We start from the raw sequence: 21,871 nt of genomic DNA, 5'->3' as shown, positions 1-21,871 counted from the left end.
CTGCAGTCATATGAGTTGCTCTGGAGTGAGAGACATGGCGGGGTACTCTTGGGGTAGCACCGCTATTCTTGTTGCTCTCATTGCATCTGCGTAACTCGATTGCTGGTTCTGGTTAGTGACTCCGTGCTCACTTTGTCTATGGTCGCTTTTCCGATCGCTGTTTCTCGGAGGCGACCCCGGCGGGTGATCTCTACGCCGCTTTGCAGGTTGCTTTTTTGTTGCTGTTGGCACACGTTGGTTGCCGGTGGTTTTGACGGCTGGAGCTTTTCGCTCTACTGGTCTCCCGGCTCGGTTTCGCGCAGAGTCAGGACTCATACCTCTTGCCAGGTATCGACGGTACCGTGCTATTCCAGCGCCTCTGAGACCCCTTCTTCGTGGGTCGTCTCGTGCCCCTGATTTCCCTAGATCGCGGGCTACTGGTCCGCGCCGGCGTCTGAGTGCTCTCTGCTCCTTTTGTTGGTCTGCGCTGCTCGCTTGTCTACCGGTGTGAGAGTTGGGCGAGGTCATTCGGCCCTCAGTCGCTCCTCCATCCTGTGTGCGTTGTTTAGTGCAAGAGGGCGAGGTCTTACGGCCCTCACGCCCGTATCTTTCGTCCGTGCGGTGAAGCATGTGATGTGGCGAGGTCATTCGGCCCTCAAGCCTGCCCTCACCCTCCGTGCGCTGGTGCATGCGCTGAGGCGAGGTCTTGCAGCCCTCAAGCCTATTCTTCTCGTTAGGGTTGTGTTGCGTACGTTGAGGTGGGGAGGGGGATCGACAGTTTCTATCCATGGTGTTCGCAAGGTGGTGGGCAAGAGGTGGCGAGGATCCTCTGCTATCAGTATGGCGTTGTTTGGCGTTTAGTTGTTGGTATTTTCGTGTAGGCGCGGTTCCAATGCCCTCAAGCCTACCCATGAGGTTCCATGCTCGCGTGCATATGATGGCGAGGTTGTCCTACCCTCAAGCCTGTTGTTACCGCCCACCTGTTTGTGGCGCTTGCGGTGTGTTGCGATGGTCCAATGCCCATCTGACCTACTGTCGGAGTCGGCATCCGGATGCTTGCGGTTGAGTCTCCTTGCATGCGCAGACCGTGACTGCGGTTCGGAGTGATGATGGGAGTGCGAAGGCGAGATTATATGGCCCTCAAGCCCCCTCCGATCATTCCCGTTCAATCTACCCTCTGGCTTTCGTCGTGAGTCTTCGCGTCGATGATGGTCGGGATAGGGCGAGGTCGTTCTGCCCTCCAGCCCTCCGCGCGTGTCTTCCCGTTGGCGAGGTCGTACTGTCCTCTAACCTCCTGTGTGTGGGCAGTTGGCGTTGGTCGTCGCGGTAGGGCGAGGTTCTTCTGCCCTCTAGACCTCCGCGCGCGTCTTCCAGTTGCTGAAAGTCGCGATATGTTGAGGTCGGCCTGCCCCCAATCATTGAGTGCTGGGACACCATGTGCTGCGTGTTGAGGGGAGGCGAGGTCATACTGCCCTCTAGCCTCCTGTGCGTGAGCAGTTGACGTTGGTTGGCACGGTGGGGCGAGGTCGTTTTTCCCTCAAGCCCTTTATGCGGGAAGTTATAGCTCCGGGCGTGTTGAGGCGCTGTTTCCGCCTGTGTGGCAGCTAGTTTTCTGTAATTGATGTATCGGTGGTGGGATGGCCGTTTCCGCTGGGATCCCGCAGTGAGGTTGGCCTCCGAGCTGCTATCTGAGTCGCTTCTTGGTCGTCTGCGTCCTCCCGTTCACTTGCTTGCTAGTGAAGGCTCGCTTGCCTCAGGCTGTTTGCCAGCGCTTCTCTCAGCGGGTATGTGTCGTGTTCTGACGGTAGGTGGGCTTAGTTGCTGGTTAGTGGATCGAGTCTTGTTCTCCTCGGTGTTTCGCCGATCTTTAACCTCTGCTGGGTTCTTCAGGCTTTTGCTGGTGCTCATCTCACCTGAATTGGTGGGGGGGCTTTACCCCCCTCGTGTGGCCTGGTCTGCCCCTACTGGATGAGGGGCGGTCATCGTCTCGGGCGTATTCTGCGAACAGCTCCGCTTCTTCTGGGGTTAAATCTGTCCAGCCATCTTGTTTGTTTTTTGTTTGTGTTTTTGTTATTTTTGTGGTTCTTCATCTTGTACGTACGACCACCTTCTTGTCGAGGCAAGTTCAGTGGTCTAAGTATAATACCGGGGATCTCATATCGTCCGCCGTGGTAGCGCCCCATACCACGGTAAATGGGCACGGTGTCGCTTACACCACTGTCCATCAGCGGGTCGCACCAGGGCAGGGCAGCGCGCCCGTACCATACCTGAGAGGTGCTGATGCGTGCGTGCTGACACCTCCTGATGCGTCCCGGTTGATGATTCAGCTAAGCCCCCGCACCAACGGCAAGGTGCCTGCCCTAGCGAGGGTTAAGGACGTAAGCATAGGCGGCTCCAGAGATAACCGATATGAGAGTTTCAGTTTGTATGAGCGGTGCCACGACCCTCTTTCCAAAACCGACCACTTTTCACCTTAAGTACGGTATTGACAACATATGTTGCTGTGCCAAATTTCCGGACGTTAGCATAGGCGGCTCCAGATATAAGAGATATGAGAATTTCAGTTTGTATGGGCGCTGCCAAGCCCCCTTTTCCAAAATCTAACACTTTTCGCCGTAAGTACGGTATTGACAACATATGTTGCTGTGTCAAATTTTAAGACGTTAGCATAGGCGGCTCCAGAGATAAGCGATATGAGAACTTCAGTTTGTATCGGCGGTGCCACGCCCCCTTTTCCAAAATCTACTACTTTTCGCCGTAAGTACGGTATTGACAATATATGTTGCTGTGTCAAATTTCAGGACGTTAGCTTAGGCGGCTCCAGAGAAAACCGATATGAGAATTTCAGGTAGTATGGGCGGTGCCACGCCCCCTTTTCTAAAATCTACCACTTTTCGCCGTAAGTACGGTATTGACAGCATATGTTGCTGTGTCAAATTCCCGGACGTTGGCATAAGTAGTTCCAGAGAAAAGCGATATGAGAATTTCAGTTTGTATGGGCGGTGCCACGCCCCCTTTTCCAAAATCGACCATATTTCGCCGCAAGTATGGTATTGACAGCATATGTTGGTGTGTCAAATTTCAGGACGTTAGCATGGCGGTTCCAGAGAACCGATATGAGATTTCAGTTTGTATGAGCGGTGCCACGCCCCATTTCCCGTTATCTACCACTTTTCGTCATAAGTACATGATTGATATCATAAATAGCTGTGTCCAATTTCAGGACGTTAGCATAAGTGGTTCCAGAGATAAGCGATATAAGAATTTCAGTTTGTATGGGAAGTGCCACGCCCACTTTCCCAGTACCTACCATTTTTCACCGTAAGTAGGGCAGTTACAATCTATGCATCTGTGCTAAGTTTCAGTTCCCAGCATCATTAGCGCACACAAGGGGTGGGTTTTGGGGTTCAAACCCCCCTAAAGCTAATAACCTCAAATACAAACTATCTTAAAGCTAAGAATCCAGCTCTCAAGGAAATTATAAGAAATATTTATTATAATTTCTGTTGCTTGAAAAAGCGCTTTGCTTTTGCTGTCAATTTTCATGAGGAAATGAATATACGAGCATTTTTGCTTGAGAGCTGCAAACTGATTTAAGAAATTTTGGTAGAAAATTCGAAATATTAAAAAAATTAAGAAATCGTGAAAAATCACCATTTTTATCGAAAGCCAAAAACCAGAAATCGAAAAAAGGAACATAAAAGAGCAAAAATTCATGGAATCAATAAATTTATTTTTACTGAGTCTTTTTTAATATTTTTTATTAGGTACTTTTGAAAGTGGAGCGCATCTTGAGTTTATAGAACTTTTTATTAAAAAAAGTAGTTTTTAAGGAAAGAACACAACCGACTTCAATTCTTATATTCAAATTTAGGGGTACCGTTAATTTCTTCATGATCCAATCATCGGATCTCTAAACCAAATTACGGGCCGAACCTTGAGGTACCATCTTTCTACAAAAAAATTATTATTGAAATCGGTTCACGTGGTCCAAAGTAACGTATTCCGGCGAATTGACAACCTCCCCTTTTTTAAAGTCGGTTAAAAGTGTTTGAGTTCTGTTAATCTTATGTAAATAAAGTGCAGTTTATGAATTTTAAAACGCTTATTTATTTATTACATACTGTACATAAAACTTGCATAAATATATTTTAAAGAGCGTATTATCTGAAGAAAATTTTCAGTATTTTCCGGTGATATATCTTCAGAAAAATAAAGCCCCCCTAAAATATATTCCTGGGTGCGCCCCTGCCCAGCATAATTGGTTTTAGAGATAAAGTGGTTTTCATATTTTAGTCTATATGTCAGATGCCACGCCCCCTATGTATCGGTATAAAGATTTCTGGATTAGAGGAAGTTATATCCTTTAAATCGGTGTATGTTTCATTGAAATCGAGCAAACGGTGGCTTCAAAAAAGGGATTGCAAAATTTTCTTGTGGCGTATTTATATATAGAGATGTTGGTAATGAGTACAATCTTATTCTTAATTATTTTTGCTGGTATTGGGTCACCTAGGGTTTAATTACTCCTATCTTTAACTAAATTATTGTTGTTTACAGTTATTTCTTTTTTATTTTTCAGCATGGTACTATTTGGACCATCTTGTCTAATTATTTTATAAGGGCCTTCAAATGGTAAATCTAATTTCTTTTTATTGCCCACTTTTAAATAAACGTGATCATTCACAGTAAAATTTGCTTTATTTATTTTTGTTTGTTTTTGTCTCTCCCTCATTTAACTTTCATTTAAGTTTGTAGCAGCATTGCCGTGTGCAAACTTGAGTTTCATTTTCAATTCATTCATATAATGGGCAACACTGCAACGTTGTTGACGTGTTTGTAATCGCTCTGCGGTAAATTAAAAAAAAAACAGCCGAATTTTTGGGTTTTTAACCAGCGTTAGAGACAGTGACTTAAATTGCAAAGTGCTAATAAATTGTGCTACTTCCAAGCACAAAAATTTATTACATTTCGTTTAAACAAACAAATAAATATAGCCAAGAGACATAAAAGTGCAGTGAGGTGACAAAAACAATAAGGCGCGAAAGTGGATAAATGCCATAAGTGCAAGAATCCAATTCGTGGTGACAGCGGAATCCGTTGCGTCGGTGTGTGTGGTAAAGGCATTGGGACAAAAAATGCTCTGAATTGGATGAGTACAGTTCGAATGTACTCAAAGAAAACAACTTTGTGCGCTTTATGTGTAACCAGTGTCACACATACATGCATAACATTGATGAGGTGCTCCGAAATATGAACTTAACAATGGAGAAAAATAGTCAATAGCTGACGGCGTTAAAAAGTAAAGCCATGATCTTTGCGAAGCCATAGTGCGCAATGAAAAGGAGAACAAAAAAATAAAATAAGCGAAAACAACAAATTTATTTACATTAACACCGAGTCAGATATAAACCTAATTGAATAACCTAAACAAATTAAAAAGAAAAAACTAAAAATTCTATTTATTTGATATAAACATTAATTTATTTCCACATTTATGGACACTCATGGTCCTTCGAGCCATGGTCCATCTTCGCCAGGAAATACAAACAGCCAGCATACTATAATACAGTCCACTGAAATTTTGCTACATCACAAAGAGCACTTATTCACAACTTATTCATAAATACATTGATTGGAGCACCATTTTTACACTGCGCAGATCGCTTTGCCACAACAACTGGAGCACCACCACTTACCGCAATCATTTTCAATTTTCAAAAGAACTCCGTATTCACATATGTACATATATATGTATATAGCTGATCGTATAACCACACATTGAAGTCATAAACAACAGGATTGTCAAAGGTACGTGGTTAACATTTCTGCACTTTCTTGCACATATACATACATATACGTCGATTTGTGATAGTGCTCAAATCCGATATTTCGCGCAAATACAAAAAAAAAAATTATAAAAATATAACTCGAGTGATTTTGTGGATTCAGTGTATTATAAATCTATTCAATACTCGATTGTGAACATATTAACTTACACAAGTGCTTGGTCACTTTTTACATTACACTCACTGCGGCTTGTTAGTGTAACCATTGCCTCAAATTAAACTTCGGCACACATATTTTCTATTAAATTTCCTAATTCAAACACTTTTCCACATTTGCAAAGCACATATTCAATTTAGTTGCACATTGAATCGGCTTTCATTTTTTTTCGTGTCACAAATAGTTTGATTTGCTAACTCATCACACTAACAACCACTTGAGTTTCGAGGATCTTGACCACATTTATTAATGCATTTTGGTTCTGCACGGATTCGAAGCACTTTATCGCTGTAATACCACAAAATCACTATTCGCGCGATATAACACCTCAAACAAAAATATACACCTTTTTGTCCACGTTCAAACATTTATATTCTTTAATTGTACTTTGATGTGAGTTGGGTGGCGCCCATATTCTGCAAATAAATACATACATAAGTGCAAATATACACACGTAAATTCAAATATCAGTACAAGAAAAAAAAATAATAATAATTCTGATACGTTATCAATTAAAACTGTTCGTTTTAAAATCTTTGATTGTGGGGGGTTTTTCTTGGCTTCGCATAGAGCTTTGTAAAAGGGTGTCATTCACATACCCCCTCTTAGTTTTTTACATAATCATCCCATAAAGCATGGATAAATTTATTCGCTTGGCAGACGCTGTCACCGAGTTTGAGGCCGACTACAATGACACGGCCCAAACTGATCACACTAAGTACACTCTTGCTATTCAGCAAGATGAACTTAAAGCCATATGGAGGAAGGTAAAGACAGCGTATGAGGAACTAGTACATTCCGATAGGTTAGACGCCACAGGAGTCGCCACTGTGAAACCTAAGTACAAAAGTTCGTATGCTGTATACCTGCGCTGCATGTCTAACATGGCAGAACTCCATGCAAAGTTAGTAAAGAATGACAATGATGTAGAGGATATGTCCGCCCGAGAACATAATATTCAACTACCGTCGTGTGATACGGACGTATTCAAAGGCGACTATCTCTCTTGGCCGACTTTCCGAGACATGTTTACGGCCATATATATACGCAACAAGCGCCTCACCCCTGTGGAAAAATTGTTCCACCTGAACCAAAAAACAGAGGGGGAGGCCAGAGAGATCGTGAGTAAATGTCACTTAACTAACGATGGCTTTCAAACTGCATGGAAGAATTTGAGTGATAGGTATGAAAATAAGCGTATCCTGGTAAATACTCAACTCAAGATTCTGTTTAACTTAGAGGCGGTAGAGAATGAGTGTGGCAGCTCCATTAAAAAATTACAGCGCGATATTAATAATTGCATCTCGTCCTTACAATGTCATCAAATTGACATCTCAAACTGGGATGCAATTATTACATATCTATGCTCGACTAAGTTACCAGAAACTACATTAGCGTTATGGGAGCAAACAATTGAAAACAAAACTGAAATATCAAAGTGGGTAGACATGAATAAATTTCTATCACAACGATTTCAAACTCTAGAAACCGTTTCAGACATTAGAGGCAGTAAAAATTACCCAACTACATTACCGCACAATAGTAACAACCATATGGAAAGTCAGCAAAAAAGATTGAAGCCATTCCAAGCAAGCGTACCCAAGGCAATATGCACTTTCTGTAAGAGCAACGAGCACAAGCTATCAAGTTGCCAAGAATTTTTCAACCTAGCAACAGCCGATAGAATCTCCTTCCTAAAGAATAATAACAGTTGCTTGAACTGTCTATCCTCCGGACATGTGGTGTCGAGGTGCAAAAGCTCATTTAATTGTAGAATATGTCACTTGAGGCACCATACGCTCCTCCACTCCCAGACGGTTCCGCCAAAAGCAACTTTTCCAACTAGTAATTCCTTTTCTACAGACGACATCGCCTCATCTTCCGCCCAAGCCCAAGCAAGACGCGACTCTACAAATACAAATAACGTGCAAGCTTGCTTCGTCAATACGAGCAAAGGGGTTCTATTAGGAACCGCGCGTGTTAACATATTTTTCAAGAATAATAACTTTACAGTCCGCGCACTTATAGACTCCGGATCAGAAGCCTCTTTTATAACCGAAAGCCTTAAACGCAAAATCAACCTACCATCAAAGAGAATGCGTGCCCAGGTATAAGGCATCAACAACAGTGTTTCTGCACAAGTAAAAGAAACGTGCGTCGTTCAACTGCGGTCACCCATTGACCCGTCAATCAATATAAATACGCAAGTCCTAGTTCTGCCGCAACTCACCGGAAACTTACCGACTTGCGAAGTAAAGGCTAAGACGAGGCAAGCGTTTCCGGACCTACTATTAGCGGACAAGAACTTCTACAGAAATGAACACGTTGATCTTATCCTGGGCGGCGATATTTATGCCCAGATAATATTAAATGGTATCCAAAGGAAAGGAACTCTACTTGGACAAGAAACCGTCTTCGGCTGGATAGTAACTGGCCAGACGGAGCCGAAATCCCTAACCACTAAACGCGCATCTTTCTTTAATGCGGTCTCATTAAAGAAGCGGCTTACGTCCTCAAAAGGCCACCTAAAAAACAAAACTTTCAATAAAGAAAAAGATTTTAACACAGGAACGCCAAAACTACGGCGAAAATTAGTGCCAAATTCTTTGGGCGGGGGAGGGACTGAAGCTACCTTTCGTAAAAAGTCCTCACACCAAAGAGGCACATTTGGTTGTACGAACGCAACCTACGACCAATTCGCAACAACACCCGCAGAAAGGAAGTGGAGGCGCGGCACAACAACCGCAATAATTGAGCGCCATACGCAACTCCATGGTACTGGGCAACAATACTACAACTTTCAGTCAAAACTCCACTTCTCTATAACCTAAACTATCCCACTTTTTCTCAAAACCCGCAAAATTACATACAATCCACAGCGTCTACACTCAGGCGTGTGTAGCACGCTTACACACCAGGCTACGTGAGTGAACCGTATCGACGGTGACCAAATGCGATTTTCTTATTCCTAAATCAACACAATATCACTATTACAAAACAAATATTTTCCCCAATACAAAAACGACCCAGCCTAACGTGCATACGCACATGTATGTATGTTTGCAAAAGGAAGGAAACGTCCCTATCAGAACAGTTTACTGTATAATACAATATATTTGATTTTTTTTTGTTTTCAAATCTTAAACACAAACATAGTTTACCAAAATTCCATAATAATCGAACCTAAGAAGAGTACAAAAACTCACCGACTCACTTCCGACTCTACGTTTTAATTTCGGGCAGCACTTTTCCACCGTCGATTTGCATTCCTGTAAGTTTTTGCAAACTATAGTAAACAACGCCCGACTGTAGAGATTTTCTGCACTGTTATAAAATCCAAGTCGGCATCTCAATACTTTACATTGCACGCTACAATAGAATGAAAGCTTCAGTTTATTTAACTTATGAAATTCGTCGACATAACTTACGATCTGAAGTCATCATTGGAGATTTGACTAATAACCAAACTCCAGGCACAATACTCAAAGATGCTCGTTGCTGGTTAGGTAGATGGGCCCTTGGCGGACATGCCTATGTACTACCTTGGCTGCAATTTGTTTTTTGCTGCTGTAGCATATTGATGAGGATCTTGTTATTGGTTCTGGTAATATTTGGTTGCTGCATCTTCTTTCTGGCAGCTTAGCTGATCCATAAGTTTGTGTTCTTTTATGAATATTTCATGTTATTTTGGACGATGCTAGCTAGTAGGCGATTAGCAAATCGCCAAGTTTTTCAGCTACGGCCCCATACAATTCGTCGCATGAAATATCACTGCCACTCTTCCCGAAGTTTATCCGGCACATATTTCCAAAAAATGCTAAAAGGAAAAGAACAAAAAACTATTAAATTGTAATATAATGAGCTAAATACGCAACTTACCGCCTCGTGCCAACCTCATGCCATTCAGGAAATTAGTATATGTGCTGCATTTTGACATAAATTTAAAATAGAGATGTGTTGAGTTGGCGAACACTCGGTACCCACTGCTTCAGTGTGGGTACTCGATACCGATTCGATGCATTCTGCCGTGGCAAATTATATGAACATTTCAATCACTTTTGCACAAGACAGGAATTATTGTTGTTGTCGAAACTTCGATCACTTTATTAAAACTTCGATAATACTAACTTTTTTATTTTTTTTTCCTTATTTATTTATTTATTTTTCACTCCCTAAAAGGTGCGTGGATCCGGTTTTCACAAGGAATAAAAATAATAAAAAATAAATAAAATAAAAAAATAAACATAAAAAGAATAAAAAACGTATACATATAGATATATTTCAATGCGACGTTCATGCGATATCGCCCCAAAGTCACTAATAAGTTTTTCTAAAATGCTTGTCCTCCATATGGTTTTGGCTGTTGTGCACTTTTATAAGAAGTTTTTTAATAGTCCGACACCGAGTATGGAAAGTATTAGATACTTTTAAATCGGTATCGAGTAGCTATGAATACTCATATGTCTTTACTCATCACATCTCTAACATAGGAACGTAAATTGCAATTTACGCTCTTGGTTGACAACGCAGCCAGGGTTAGGACTCCCTACGATCGTTAAAACTGAAAATTTACTATCAACTCGATACCGGCGAGCTACTTAGATTTGCTCGGGCCAAAACAAGGCTTATTACAATTACATATGCATTTCCTTTAAATAAAATCGTAAGTGAATAAATTTTTAAGTGCCCTACAAATTAGTAATATCAAAATAAAGCACTAAGTTGTTATACTACTAAGTACATACATAAGCATTTGTGGTTTAATCGATTCAGGGAAGTTCCACACCATGCGAACAAATAATAAAATTGTTTGTTCTTTTGGGTGGGAGGCCAAGGTTAACACACCATAATCATTCCCTCACCTATTGTACGATATAATCGAAGTACTATTCAGCCACTATACACTGCAGGGCACGAAATTAGTCCCAAAAATTAATAAAATAAGGTCAGAATGTCTAACAAATTTCACAAAAATAGTAAAGAAAATATAAATCATATAGTGGCAACCAATTTTTATGTATTTATGTACAACTCGCCACCCAACTGTAATATATGTAAATGGAATTAAGCTACTTGAAACAAAAGTACAAGTACGAACCAATAATAAATAAAAAATAATATATATATACATATATGTAGATGCATGTACATACATACAACGAAAGACTCGGAGCGGAAACTCGGCCTTTCCGACCACCTTCAGACAATTAAAAGCGCTATGGAGCGGAAAGCAGGCTTTTCCGCGCGTAGCCAGACCAACGATCAATTTTATCAACTACGGTATCGAGGTAGACTGGAGACTCGGCCTCGCCAGCTATCGACTGCCTTAAATTATTCCAACTATGTGCAAAGAAATGTTTAACCACGTCCTTTCGTACTAACCTTCTCTTTTTTAATATCCAGGAAGTCGAATACAATTTTTTATTTATTTTTAAAATTTATTTGTTAATGCAGGTGTGGTGGTTGAATGGCTCGACAGATGTTGCTTATAGCAAGGGGGCCGGCATGTTTAGGCCACTAGACTAAACCAAACTTTGAAAAGGGTGAACCACCCTAATGTTCATGTGCATACACACACCGATATATACATACATACGAATATGAGCATATAAATAATTGCATTATTTTTCCCGCCAATTATTATAACGAATTAGCCAAATTTCCCCTCAGCACATCTCGCTGTTTGAGGGTTCGGCTAAATCTGTCAACAAATAGCGCGGGCATTCCAGTTTTTCACTTAATAGAGCACGGACGCCTATCAGCCACCACCCTTCATCACACACCATACAGGTAATATTTCGTATTCACCTTACATTTGTATATGTGTATACATACATAATTAATAAATCAAACACATATTTGACGAAGAATTAATTTTTCGTGGCTTTATTTATTTTCTCGGCCTACACTGAAAATACATTGGTGCAACCTACGGCAACATACGGAGCTTCGAAGAAAGTAGTTGCACCTATGATCAATTACTAACTTAAAATATTCAACATTTATCGTACATTTACTTGAATATTCGATCTTTGAGAAAGAATTTCAATAGCTTTCGAGCAACAATAAACCACCTCGTAGATAATATTGATGTTATCGTATTGGTAGAAACAAGTATTACTAATGAAGAGCAAAACCTATTCAACATAAATGGCTTTAGCTCACAGTACCTAAACAGAGCAGGCAGAAGAGGCGGAGGTATAGCAGTCTTTGTAAGAGAAAGTCTTATTGTTAACTACATAATGAAACTCATTTCTTCGAAACAGTGGAGGTGCACATTAACAAAAACAATTTTTCATGCACATTGATTGCTATATACCGACTAAATGTTCGTAACTTTATTTCAGAGCTGGAAAATTTGTTTTCGCAAACCACCAAAGATGCCTGCGTAATATTAATCGGAGATATCAATATTAACCCTTCGTCTGACACATGAGCCCAGCCAGGCCTTTTCCATTTTCAAATTACAAAAAAGGGCGCTTTAAATATAGCTAGAGGCTTGAAATTTCAGGTAGCTTACTAAAGTTTAGTGAATTACCAATCTGTAAAAAAATCATGTTTGTGTCATATATATAAAGCTACATATATAGACATGTTGATTAATGCATAACATTCGTAACACATAGGTCTATAGGTAATTTTTATCTAAAATGAAGGAATGCAACGTTTTTCAAATTTTCTTTTGAATTTTTGAATTATCATGGCAAGAGATGATATGCATTTTTATCTAAAATGAAGGAATGCAACCGTTTTGCAAAGTTTTCTTCTGAATTTCTGTATCATTATAACTTTACTCGCCTCCAAAGCTCTTCTATGTTACTCGGAACTCGCATGCGCTATGCTAGTCCTCTCTCTTGACCACAGCGCGCAATTTTTCTATGGCGTTGAGGTGTGGGGTTTGTGTTGGCCACTGCATTACGTGAAAATTTTGCTCAAGCAGCCGACGGTGTCGAATATTTTCAGAATCCTTTGGATCTCCGTCCTGCTGGCAAAATTAGTTCGGAGAATATGTTCATTATTCCTTTTATATTAACCAATGGCACCAAACGCCAGCAAGTAAAACATCCCAAGCCACTGAAATTTTGTAAAAGTCACGAGAACTGGAGCTTGTGGACTGAAAAGGGGTAATATGGTCCGATGGAACGAAAATTAATTGTTTTAAAAGCGATAAAAAGGAATATTTTTGGGAAAAACCTCATCAACATCTTCAAAAACACCATGTCAAGAAAAACGTCACACCTGGTGTCCAGCAGATATTCCAGACCTCAAAGCTATCGAAAAATTGAGCGCTGTGGTCAAGAGAGGAGTAGCATGGCACAAGCGAGCTCCAGTAACATGGAAGAGCTTTGGAGGCGAGTAAAATTATAATGGGATAATATTCCAAGCGAAATCATAGAAAACTCAGTAGAGAGCATACCCAGACGCACGAAAATCATTATTAAAAGCAAGGGAGTCTCCACAATCATCTGATATATACCTCCCAAAATCTCAAAACAGAAAAGTTCAAAACTGAGTGAATAGAGTTTCCTAGCGTTTTTACTGTGAATCGCTTGTTAGTTTTTCTGTATACTAGGCTTTATTCTTTAGATAATAAGGACAAATTTCTGAAAATTTCAAAGCAATCCGCTTATTATTAAAAAAGTTATGTTACTGTAAGTAATAAAATGTCGAACATGCACCCGGTTTTGATCGCCAGTGTATTTAAATAATAAAATATAAGCTGCTATTGTCGCAATTATTTTCAAAAGAAAGCTCTAAAATTAAATAAATATTTGAATAACATAAATAAATAAGTTTAACTGAACAAATGTTGCACATAATTTCTATATAAATGCATAAAATTTGCATGTGGGTCTAGCCAGACTCATGCGTACCGAATGTGCCAATGGAAACATGTGTCTGACGGAGAGTTAACATAGGTAATTCCGATAACGAACACCACAGCCAATACTTAAATATGCTTGCATCAAATGGATTTGAAAATGCAGTATCAGGGGCTACTAGAGTAGACATAAGCAGAGGTACAAGCTCCAGTATTGATCATATGTTCGTCAAAGTGAAATTACCTTAGTTAGAAACGACAATTCCAACCAAAAAAGAGAAACACGCAGACAAACTTTTAGTAATCGAAAAATAAACGAATGTATTCGTACCATAAACTTGAATAGAATTGTAACGCTAGATCAGGCATCCAAACTACTTTTAAAAGTATCTACGAAAAATCCTTGACCACATTTAAATGTACAAGGAAACGTCAAGCAAACCAATGGATGAACGATGAGCTAAGGCTAGTCTGCAACATGAGAGATAGATTATAGAAGATGGCGCGCAAAACCCGACGACAAACAAAGAGAACTGGAATACAAAAAATTTCGAAACCAAGCTAATAAGAAAATCCAGTATACCAGAAATAGACACTATCAAAACAAATTTGCGGAACACAAACACGATACAAAGAAACTCTGGCAAACAATAAGCGTATTAACTCCATGTATCTGTCGCAAACAGATGAAAATGAAATTCACTCAATTATGAATGAGCTTAATGCAAATAAAGGGCTAGGAAGTGATGCAACAAGACCAAAAGACCTTAGAAATAACGCAAATATAATGGTCCCTGTGATAACCAAGCTTTTAAACCTTACTCTAAGTCAATCCACTGTACCGGAAAACTTAAAAATGTCTGATGAAACCAATTTTCAAAGCAGGCTCTAAATCAGAACCAAAAAATTGTCGGCCGATCGCAATTTTACCCGCCATAGAAAAGATAATGGAAGAAGTTGTCGTCAGAAGGCTAAGAGAGTTTATAACAATATATAATGTAATACACCGTAATCAATATGGATTCCAACAAGGGAAAAATATAAACCAGCTACTAGCAAACTTTGCTACCTCATTGAATGAGAACCTCGGTCAAAATCACCACAACTTGGTCTTGTTCATCGACTTCAGTAAGGCATTTGTTACACTGTCGTATGAAAAGTAACTCGAAAAACTTGAAAATATAGGCATACGCGGAAACTGCTTAAACTGGTTCAGAAGCTACTTAAAAAATAGGAATTTTAAAGTTAAAATAAATGAAGAAGAAAGCGATGAAACAGTCAACTTATACGGCGTTCCACAAGGATCAAAACTGGGGCCACTGTTGTACATTATTTACGCTAACGGTATGTTACAAAGCCTAAAGAATTGCGAAGTCTATGCATACGCTGACGATACTGCCGTCGTTGTATCTCACAGGGACTTGAACACAGCTTTGCAAATAATGCAAAGAAATCTTGATATTATCACAAGATGGTCCCATGATAACGGCTTGGTAATTAACGCTACAAAAACGAAGCTTATGCATATTCGACCTCCGCACTTTCAACCCGCTGATATAAGATTAAAATATCACGATCACAGATGTTTGCATAAACACAACATAAATCACATAACAACTTGTGATTGCACTACGTTAATTGAAGTTGTAAGCACTTATCGGTATCTAGGAGTTATTGTAGACAAGAACTTAAAATGGCGTGACCATGTATTAGAATTGCAGAAAAAACTCCGAAAGATGTCATATTTTCTCCGTCATCTAACTTACTGCAGCGACTATGGTGTCCTCAGACAGGCATATCTATCGCTTGTAGTAACCCACCTACGACACGGAATAACAGTATGGGGTACAACAACCAGGCGTAAACAACTGCAACAAAGCCAGGATTATATACTGAAAATTCTTTCAAAAAAACTAAAACTAAGCAGTGATAAATCGAAAAATAAAGAACTCAAAATGCTTGATATAAACTCCATCTTTAAATCTACAGTGCCACACAGTTCAGAAAACCCATAGATCATAATTATAAAACACGAAGACGGGAAGAAGGACGCTTCTAGGTACCTAAATTCAGGAATGAGTACTCAAAACACTCACTTAGTGTCACAATCCCGACTCTACTAAATGAACTACCAGCAAACAACTTAAATCTACCAAAAACACCGCATAGAAACACATTAATTAACAATCATTATTTGAACTCAATGTAAAAGATGAATTTAATTGTAATATGTTTTTGTTATTTTATGGCCTTATAACAATTATATTCAACAATTTTTAATGAGCCAACAACCACATGATCAAGTGAATTGCAGCGGAATAGTTGCGCTTGATTGTGTTGGCATAACAAAATGAAAAAGTGGAAAAAAGCAACGATAATTTACAAGGCGAACTTAGCACAGTGCATATGCAACTGGCTGAGTCAGTGGGATCGTCGGTTCGAAGCCTACTGAAAGAAGTCTGATGAGGAGATGTGGTGATTTCCGAAATAGCTATCACTTCTACCATTTTTTCACATTATTGTTGCTTTTCGACAATAAGTTTTTGATTAAAAAATGGCCTCAAGCTCATTAAAAATTGTTGAATTTAATTGTAAGATTATAATTAATCAAAAGCTATTACTAAACAAATGTAGCAACGAACTATTATAAACTATACCCGCATATAAGCACCCTAAGATTCGCGGGATACAATAATGGAATTGTGTAATATTGTACTGAATATATATTTGAATAAATAAATAAATAATAAAATAAATAACTACTTTCAAAATTTAATTTTTTGAACTTTGTTTTCCATTTTTTTCGGTTGTGCGCTTTCGCTTTATTAGTATGTAGCGATCTAACCCAGTCTGAACAGTAGCATTTTTTGCTTTATTTTCTTCTTTGTTTGTTGCCGTCGAACTATTAGTAGCGACAGCTACGTTGTTGTCCGCATTGATCACTGCTGGAGAGCAAGATGGTGCTATTTGCTTGGCTGCATCTGGTGTTTGTGATGAAGTGTTTTCTTTAGCGTTGTTGTTGCTGGTTTTGCTTTTTGGGCTGCATGCAGTAATTGTCAAATATGAATTTCTTTAGCTTACGCTTTGGATTGAGTGCCTGCGCTCTTATAGGGAAACGCCCTGGACACTCATCTCTCACTTAACTACCGTTCGTATTTTGTATGTAAACAATAATTTATTTATTTTCATATATACAATGTCTTATTGTTCATTTAGGTATTTTTCACGATCACGCTTTAATTTTTTATACTGCTGAGGGCAGTTCGCGACGACCCAAAACTCGAATCATGGTTCAGTGTGTCCTTCGATGGTTAAATATTTTTAGTTAAACGATAAACATGATTTTTTATGGAGCGAATAAAGAACACGTTCGTACTCAACCGCAACTTGCTTATTTGCATCCCGACTTTTAAAAAATATTCAGAGGGACAACTCTCTCAAAATCGGTACTGTCCCGTCAAATCGGTGCGAATGGTCTCCATACATATGGTACAAAATCGCGTTTTAAACAAAAGGTCGGACTCGTTCCGATTCATTAATAATTTCATTAAATACTAATCAGTGTAAGATATTAAAAAATTTTTAAATTATGCCTTATCTAGAACTCACCTGCAGAAGAAAACCCCATTTTACAAAACTCAAATCGATCGCCCCTGTGGCTTTTGGCGTTCTTTTAAAACTTTAGCATTACAGTTCTACTTTTCAGAGCGAACCAAAGAAAATATAACCCCAAAATTGATACTTTATTTTTGGGTCTAGGGGCACGCAGCTACTAATACTCTGTAGTCCGTTACAACTTCGCGTGCCTAAGGAGGCTTGTTGTTATGTGGGGTGTGAGTATGTGTTGCCTGCCCGCCGTTGGATGTGTCTGCTGCTGTGGAAGGTGCCGCCCTGTGGTGGTAGTGGGCGGCTTCGCAGTTGGTATTAGCGAACGATCAGCACAGCACGGGGTCTCGGAAGTTCCTCGTCCAATCTCTCGCGGTGCGCAGTCCTGAACATACACTAAAGTAACCAGCCCAGGCTGGCGTTGCAATTGCCTGATGTCACGTTTCGGAAATCCTGGTCTGCCACACCGTGCAGATTGTTGGAGGAACCAAACGTTGTTGGCGGCGGCGTATGGGTGGTGGTCCGGTTATATCTGTAGTGGTTGTGGTATGGTCCATTGTGTTGTGGTGCGGTTTTGTTTGTGTTGAGCTGCTCAGGAGAACTTGGGTGTGCCGTGGAGGCAGCTCCGTTTGAGCAGCAGGGGGCCAATATGATGCTGTCGACTGCCGATGAGTCCTTGGACCTGAGCAGACTCTGAGGTGATTCCACTCGTTGCAAGTATTGCACCTGAATGAGGTGGAGTTTGGGTGTAGTCGTCTCTGGCGCACGCAGGAGGTGTAGGTTTCTGTCCCAGATCGCCGAAACAGCAGCCCTTGGTCGGGTAAAACCCGACTTATTCCGGTACGAAGAACCGGCTGTCGTGGGAATGATGAATGAATTTCTCATCGGCATTTATGCTTGCCATCACTTCCGATCACTTCCCCAAGAAATCAGTCACCGTATAGGCCATATCAACACCGCAGATTTTCGGAATAGCGTATTCTATGTCACTGTAATCAACTTGTCGTCTATAAGCGTATCCAGATGCCGATTACCATGATTTTTGAATGTCTGCATATTCGCTGAAAATGTTATACTCAAAAAACTTACAAAAGGTTCCAAAGCGACGTCAAAATTGTTATTTTAATTGCTTTGATTGTTTATAAAAACTAAAATGACATTGAGGTTGTTCACACTTGCCTGGTTATCAGGTTATCTAGTTATGTGGTTATATTTTTTATTCATTTTACACAGGGACCGTAACAGTTACAACTTTTATTAAAAAAACGCTATAACAATTATTTTTTGATTTTAATTTAATTACTGCTTAAATAACCGTTATATCTGACTTTTATTTTATAAATCCAAAATAATTATTTTTGATTTTTATCTAAATAATTGCAAATAACAGTTGTTTTTGATTTTTAAATTATATGTCTCGGATAACAGTTTTCGAAGACTTTTATTTATAAAAGTCATAGATAAAAATAAGTCACCGACCATTATTTTTTAAATCATACTTATAAAAGTCATTTGTATAAGTCGTAGTAAACTTTTGTTTCCCAACACCTTAACTGCAAAAAATGTTAATGACTTTTATACGAATGATTTAAAAAATAAAAGTCGGTGACTGATTTATATTGATGACTTTTAAAAGTAAAAGTCACTGACTGATTTTTATTGATGACCTTTATAAATAAAAGTCCTCAATAACTGTTATCTAAGACATATAATATAAAAATCATAAATAATTGTTATTTTGGATTTATGATATAAAAACCAAAAATAATTATTTTTTTTTTAACTTTGCATAAAAATTGCAAATAAAAATTTATTTTAAAATTTGAGTGTCAGTGAAAAAAGAAATCGATTGATATGAATCACTTAGGGCCGGTTTCTTATAGACTGATTAAATTATTTTTAATCAGCGGTTGGTTAATCGCTGATATCTTTAATAGACAATTTCGTTTTCACCAAGGTCCGATTAGCTTACCTCCGATTATACCGATCATTGTGAATATTTTAATAAAGAGTTCACAAAAGTTGCATTGTGAATATTTTAATAAAGAGTTCACAAAAGTTGCATTGTGAATAGACAAAAGCAGACTACACAGCTGATTTTTGTTTTTTGTTTGCGGTTTTCTTGTTTTAAAATTGTTTCAAACAATTGACAATTGTGTTAAAGATATTGTGCTTACCAATTTGTGTACCAACTTGTTAATTATTAGCCTATTCCCGAAACCAGGATTTGCAGGTTTTACAGGAAAAGCTTCCTGTAAAACCTGCAAATCCTGGAGTACGGGAATAGCTATATGATAACCCACATATTCCTTCAAATATCACATCACTTTTGGACGCACTTTAACAATGTAAAGAATCTCACAGGAAGAGCTTGGTCTTTTGTGGACAATAAAAAAAATGGATTCAAATAAAAGAAAAAGTCGCCTTCCAAACTTTACCAGCGCGGAGGAGACTTTATTAATATCTTTGGCCGAGCAGCACGCCATGATTTTAGAAAATAAAAGGACTGATGCTGTATTCTGCGAGGAGGAAAAAAAGGTGTGGGAGAAAATTGATGTTGCGTTTGAGGCCCAGATGGGTGTTAAAAGAGGGCCGAAGAACTTGCGAGAAAAATATGAAAATTTGAAACGAAAAGCAATAATGTCCCTAGCCGAAGAGAGAAGGGAAATGCACAAAACAGGTGGTGGTCAATTCCGAAGCTATACTGACTCCAACACAGACAGGCTAGCAGCTTTAATGGGGCAGTCGGCAACCGGCTTTTCCAACAGTTTTGATAGTGATGGTAAGATTTTTTGTATGTTTACACGTGATAGTTATTGATATTTAATAATATGAATGGTATTTCAGTCATTACATATGAAATAGAGACCATAGCAGAAAATGAAGTCGTTCCCGAAATTTTGGAGGAATCCACATAGGAGCCAGTTCTTGAGGCCGTAGAAAATGTAGTATATTCTAGATATTATATTGTAGTGCTTATAACTTGCTGAATTTATACTTGTTTAAATAAAATAATAATTGTTTAATTTGTTTGTAAAATCAAAATGTAAAGAAAATGAAATTCATTCAGGAAAATTTTCTTATAGAATAAACACATCTTTTTTAAAATAAAATAAAATTGCATATATATATAATACACGCTATTAACCTTGCTAATTATAAAATATAACCTCTTCAATTGGCGATCCTGCCAGATTAAATAAAATAAAAGGAATTGACCAAAGCTAATTTAATTAAAAAGTGATAAAAAAGGGATTTTTGAGAAATAATTGGACAGCAAATCGCACTATTAGCAGCCCTAAAATAGAAGCGACAAAAGCGAGCAGAGTTTAATTTAAGCATTACAGCGAGGGAGTGTATAAGCTAAAACCCAGTAATAGCCAACAACATTAATAGCCAACGACCACTTACAACAGCAATAGTTACGGCAGCAGCAACAGAAAAAAATATTTAAATATTTAAATATTTAAAGGGTTCTGATCTCAGCTTTAATAAATACATTGTTGAAAGTGACGAAGCAGACAAAAGCATGGAATCATTTGAATCAGTGATCACTTCCTCCTCTTCTGAGGACTCTGAAACTGAGTGATTATAACAACTAGTTCGGTTTTTATTAACATATTATATGTTATTACCATATAACAGCTATTATTACTTACTTACTTAACAGTGATTATGCTTTATTTTAAATGAAATCAAAAGAATTTTTTTTTCTAAAGGTTAACATGTAAGGAAAACCGACTTAATTTTTCATATTACCATAATGTATTCATTTAGGAAGTAAAGTTTAGACGAATTTTGACTATTAAGACTATTTTTCTGAACACTTAGCAACAATGATATGCCATATTTCATTTTTAAATAATCATGTGCAAAAACTCGGTGTTTTTTTAATGGGTACCCGTTACAAAAAAACCGATTACTTTCTTAAAATTAGAGTAATATAGACACTTCAGATGTAAAGTTTCAATAAATTCTGACGACTCCTTCCTGTTTTCGTAAACACCACAATCAGCAATGATTATGCCTTATTTGTCTTTCATATAGTAATGTAAAAAAAAATCTTTTTTTTTTAATGGGTACCCGGTACCGAAAAATCGATTTCATTTTTGAAATAAGCATGGGTTAGTCCTTTTAGGTGTAAAGTTTCAACAAGTTCTGAATACTATTTCGGTTTTTATAAACATATGTCTACGATGATTATGAGTTATTTTACCTTTTTATAAAATTGTAAAAAAAAAAATTTTTTAATTAAATGGTAACAGATGCTGAAAAACGTTTTTTTTTTTTAAATTGCCGTGATATAGTCCTTTCAGGTGTAAAGTTTCAGCCCATTCTGATGCCTCCTTCCACTTATATCAACACATGTCCACAATGCCTATTTTCATATAAAAATGCAAGAAAAACTCGGTTTTCTCGAAATGAGTAACCGGTACAGAAAAACCGATTTCAGTTTTG

General features: G+C 38.6%; 2 protein-coding genes across 3 annotated transcripts in view; both read left to right on the top strand.

The window, feature by feature from the left end:
* LOC118749182 overlaps positions 1–8,109 on the top strand; it is a 473,359-nt gene extending 465,250 nt beyond the window's left edge. Inside the window, exon 3 of one of the 2 annotated variants that reach the window (XM_036483959.1) lies at positions 4,562–8,109. In XM_036483959.1, the coding sequence (XP_036339852.1) occupies positions 6,621–8,099 (1,479 nt within the window). In that variant the 5' untranslated portion in view covers positions 4,562–6,620 and the 3' untranslated portion in view covers positions 8,100–8,109. The remainder of the gene's footprint in view (positions 1–4,561) is intronic. The other variant, XM_036483960.1, reaches the window with a different exon arrangement.
* An 11,572-nt stretch (positions 8,110–19,681) lies between these two features.
* Positions 19,682–20,380, top strand: LOC118749184. Its single transcript, XM_036483961.1, has 2 exons — positions 19,682–20,195; positions 20,261–20,380. The coding sequence occupies exons 1-2, from the start codon at positions 19,811–19,813 to the stop codon at positions 20,329–20,331; spliced, it is 456 nt and encodes a 151-aa protein (XP_036339854.1). The 5' UTR covers positions 19,682–19,810; the 3' UTR covers positions 20,332–20,380.
* Positions 20,381–21,871: the final 1,491 nt, after the last annotated feature.

This window comes from Rhagoletis pomonella, unplaced genomic scaffold (genome assembly GCF_013731165.1).
Source record: "Rhagoletis pomonella isolate Grant_MI unplaced genomic scaffold, Rhpom_1.0 Rhpom_scaffold_00014, whole genome shotgun sequence".
In the NCBI taxonomy this organism is placed as follows: domain Eukaryota; kingdom Metazoa; phylum Arthropoda; class Insecta; order Diptera; family Tephritidae; genus Rhagoletis; species Rhagoletis pomonella.
The sequence above is the reverse complement of the archived record's forward strand: the minus strand, read 5'-3'. Positions and strand labels throughout refer to the sequence as shown.

Bases quoted from the DNA above. Each gene is read 5' to 3' on its own strand.
- LOC118749184 (XM_036483961.1), top strand. From the start codon at position 19,811: ATGGATTCAAATAAAAGAAAAAGTCGCCTTCCAAACTTTACCAGCGCG. The intron at 20,196-20,260 runs GTAAGATTTTTT...ATGGTATTTCAG, and splicing joins CAACAGTTTTGATAGTGATG to TCATTACATATGAAATAGAG.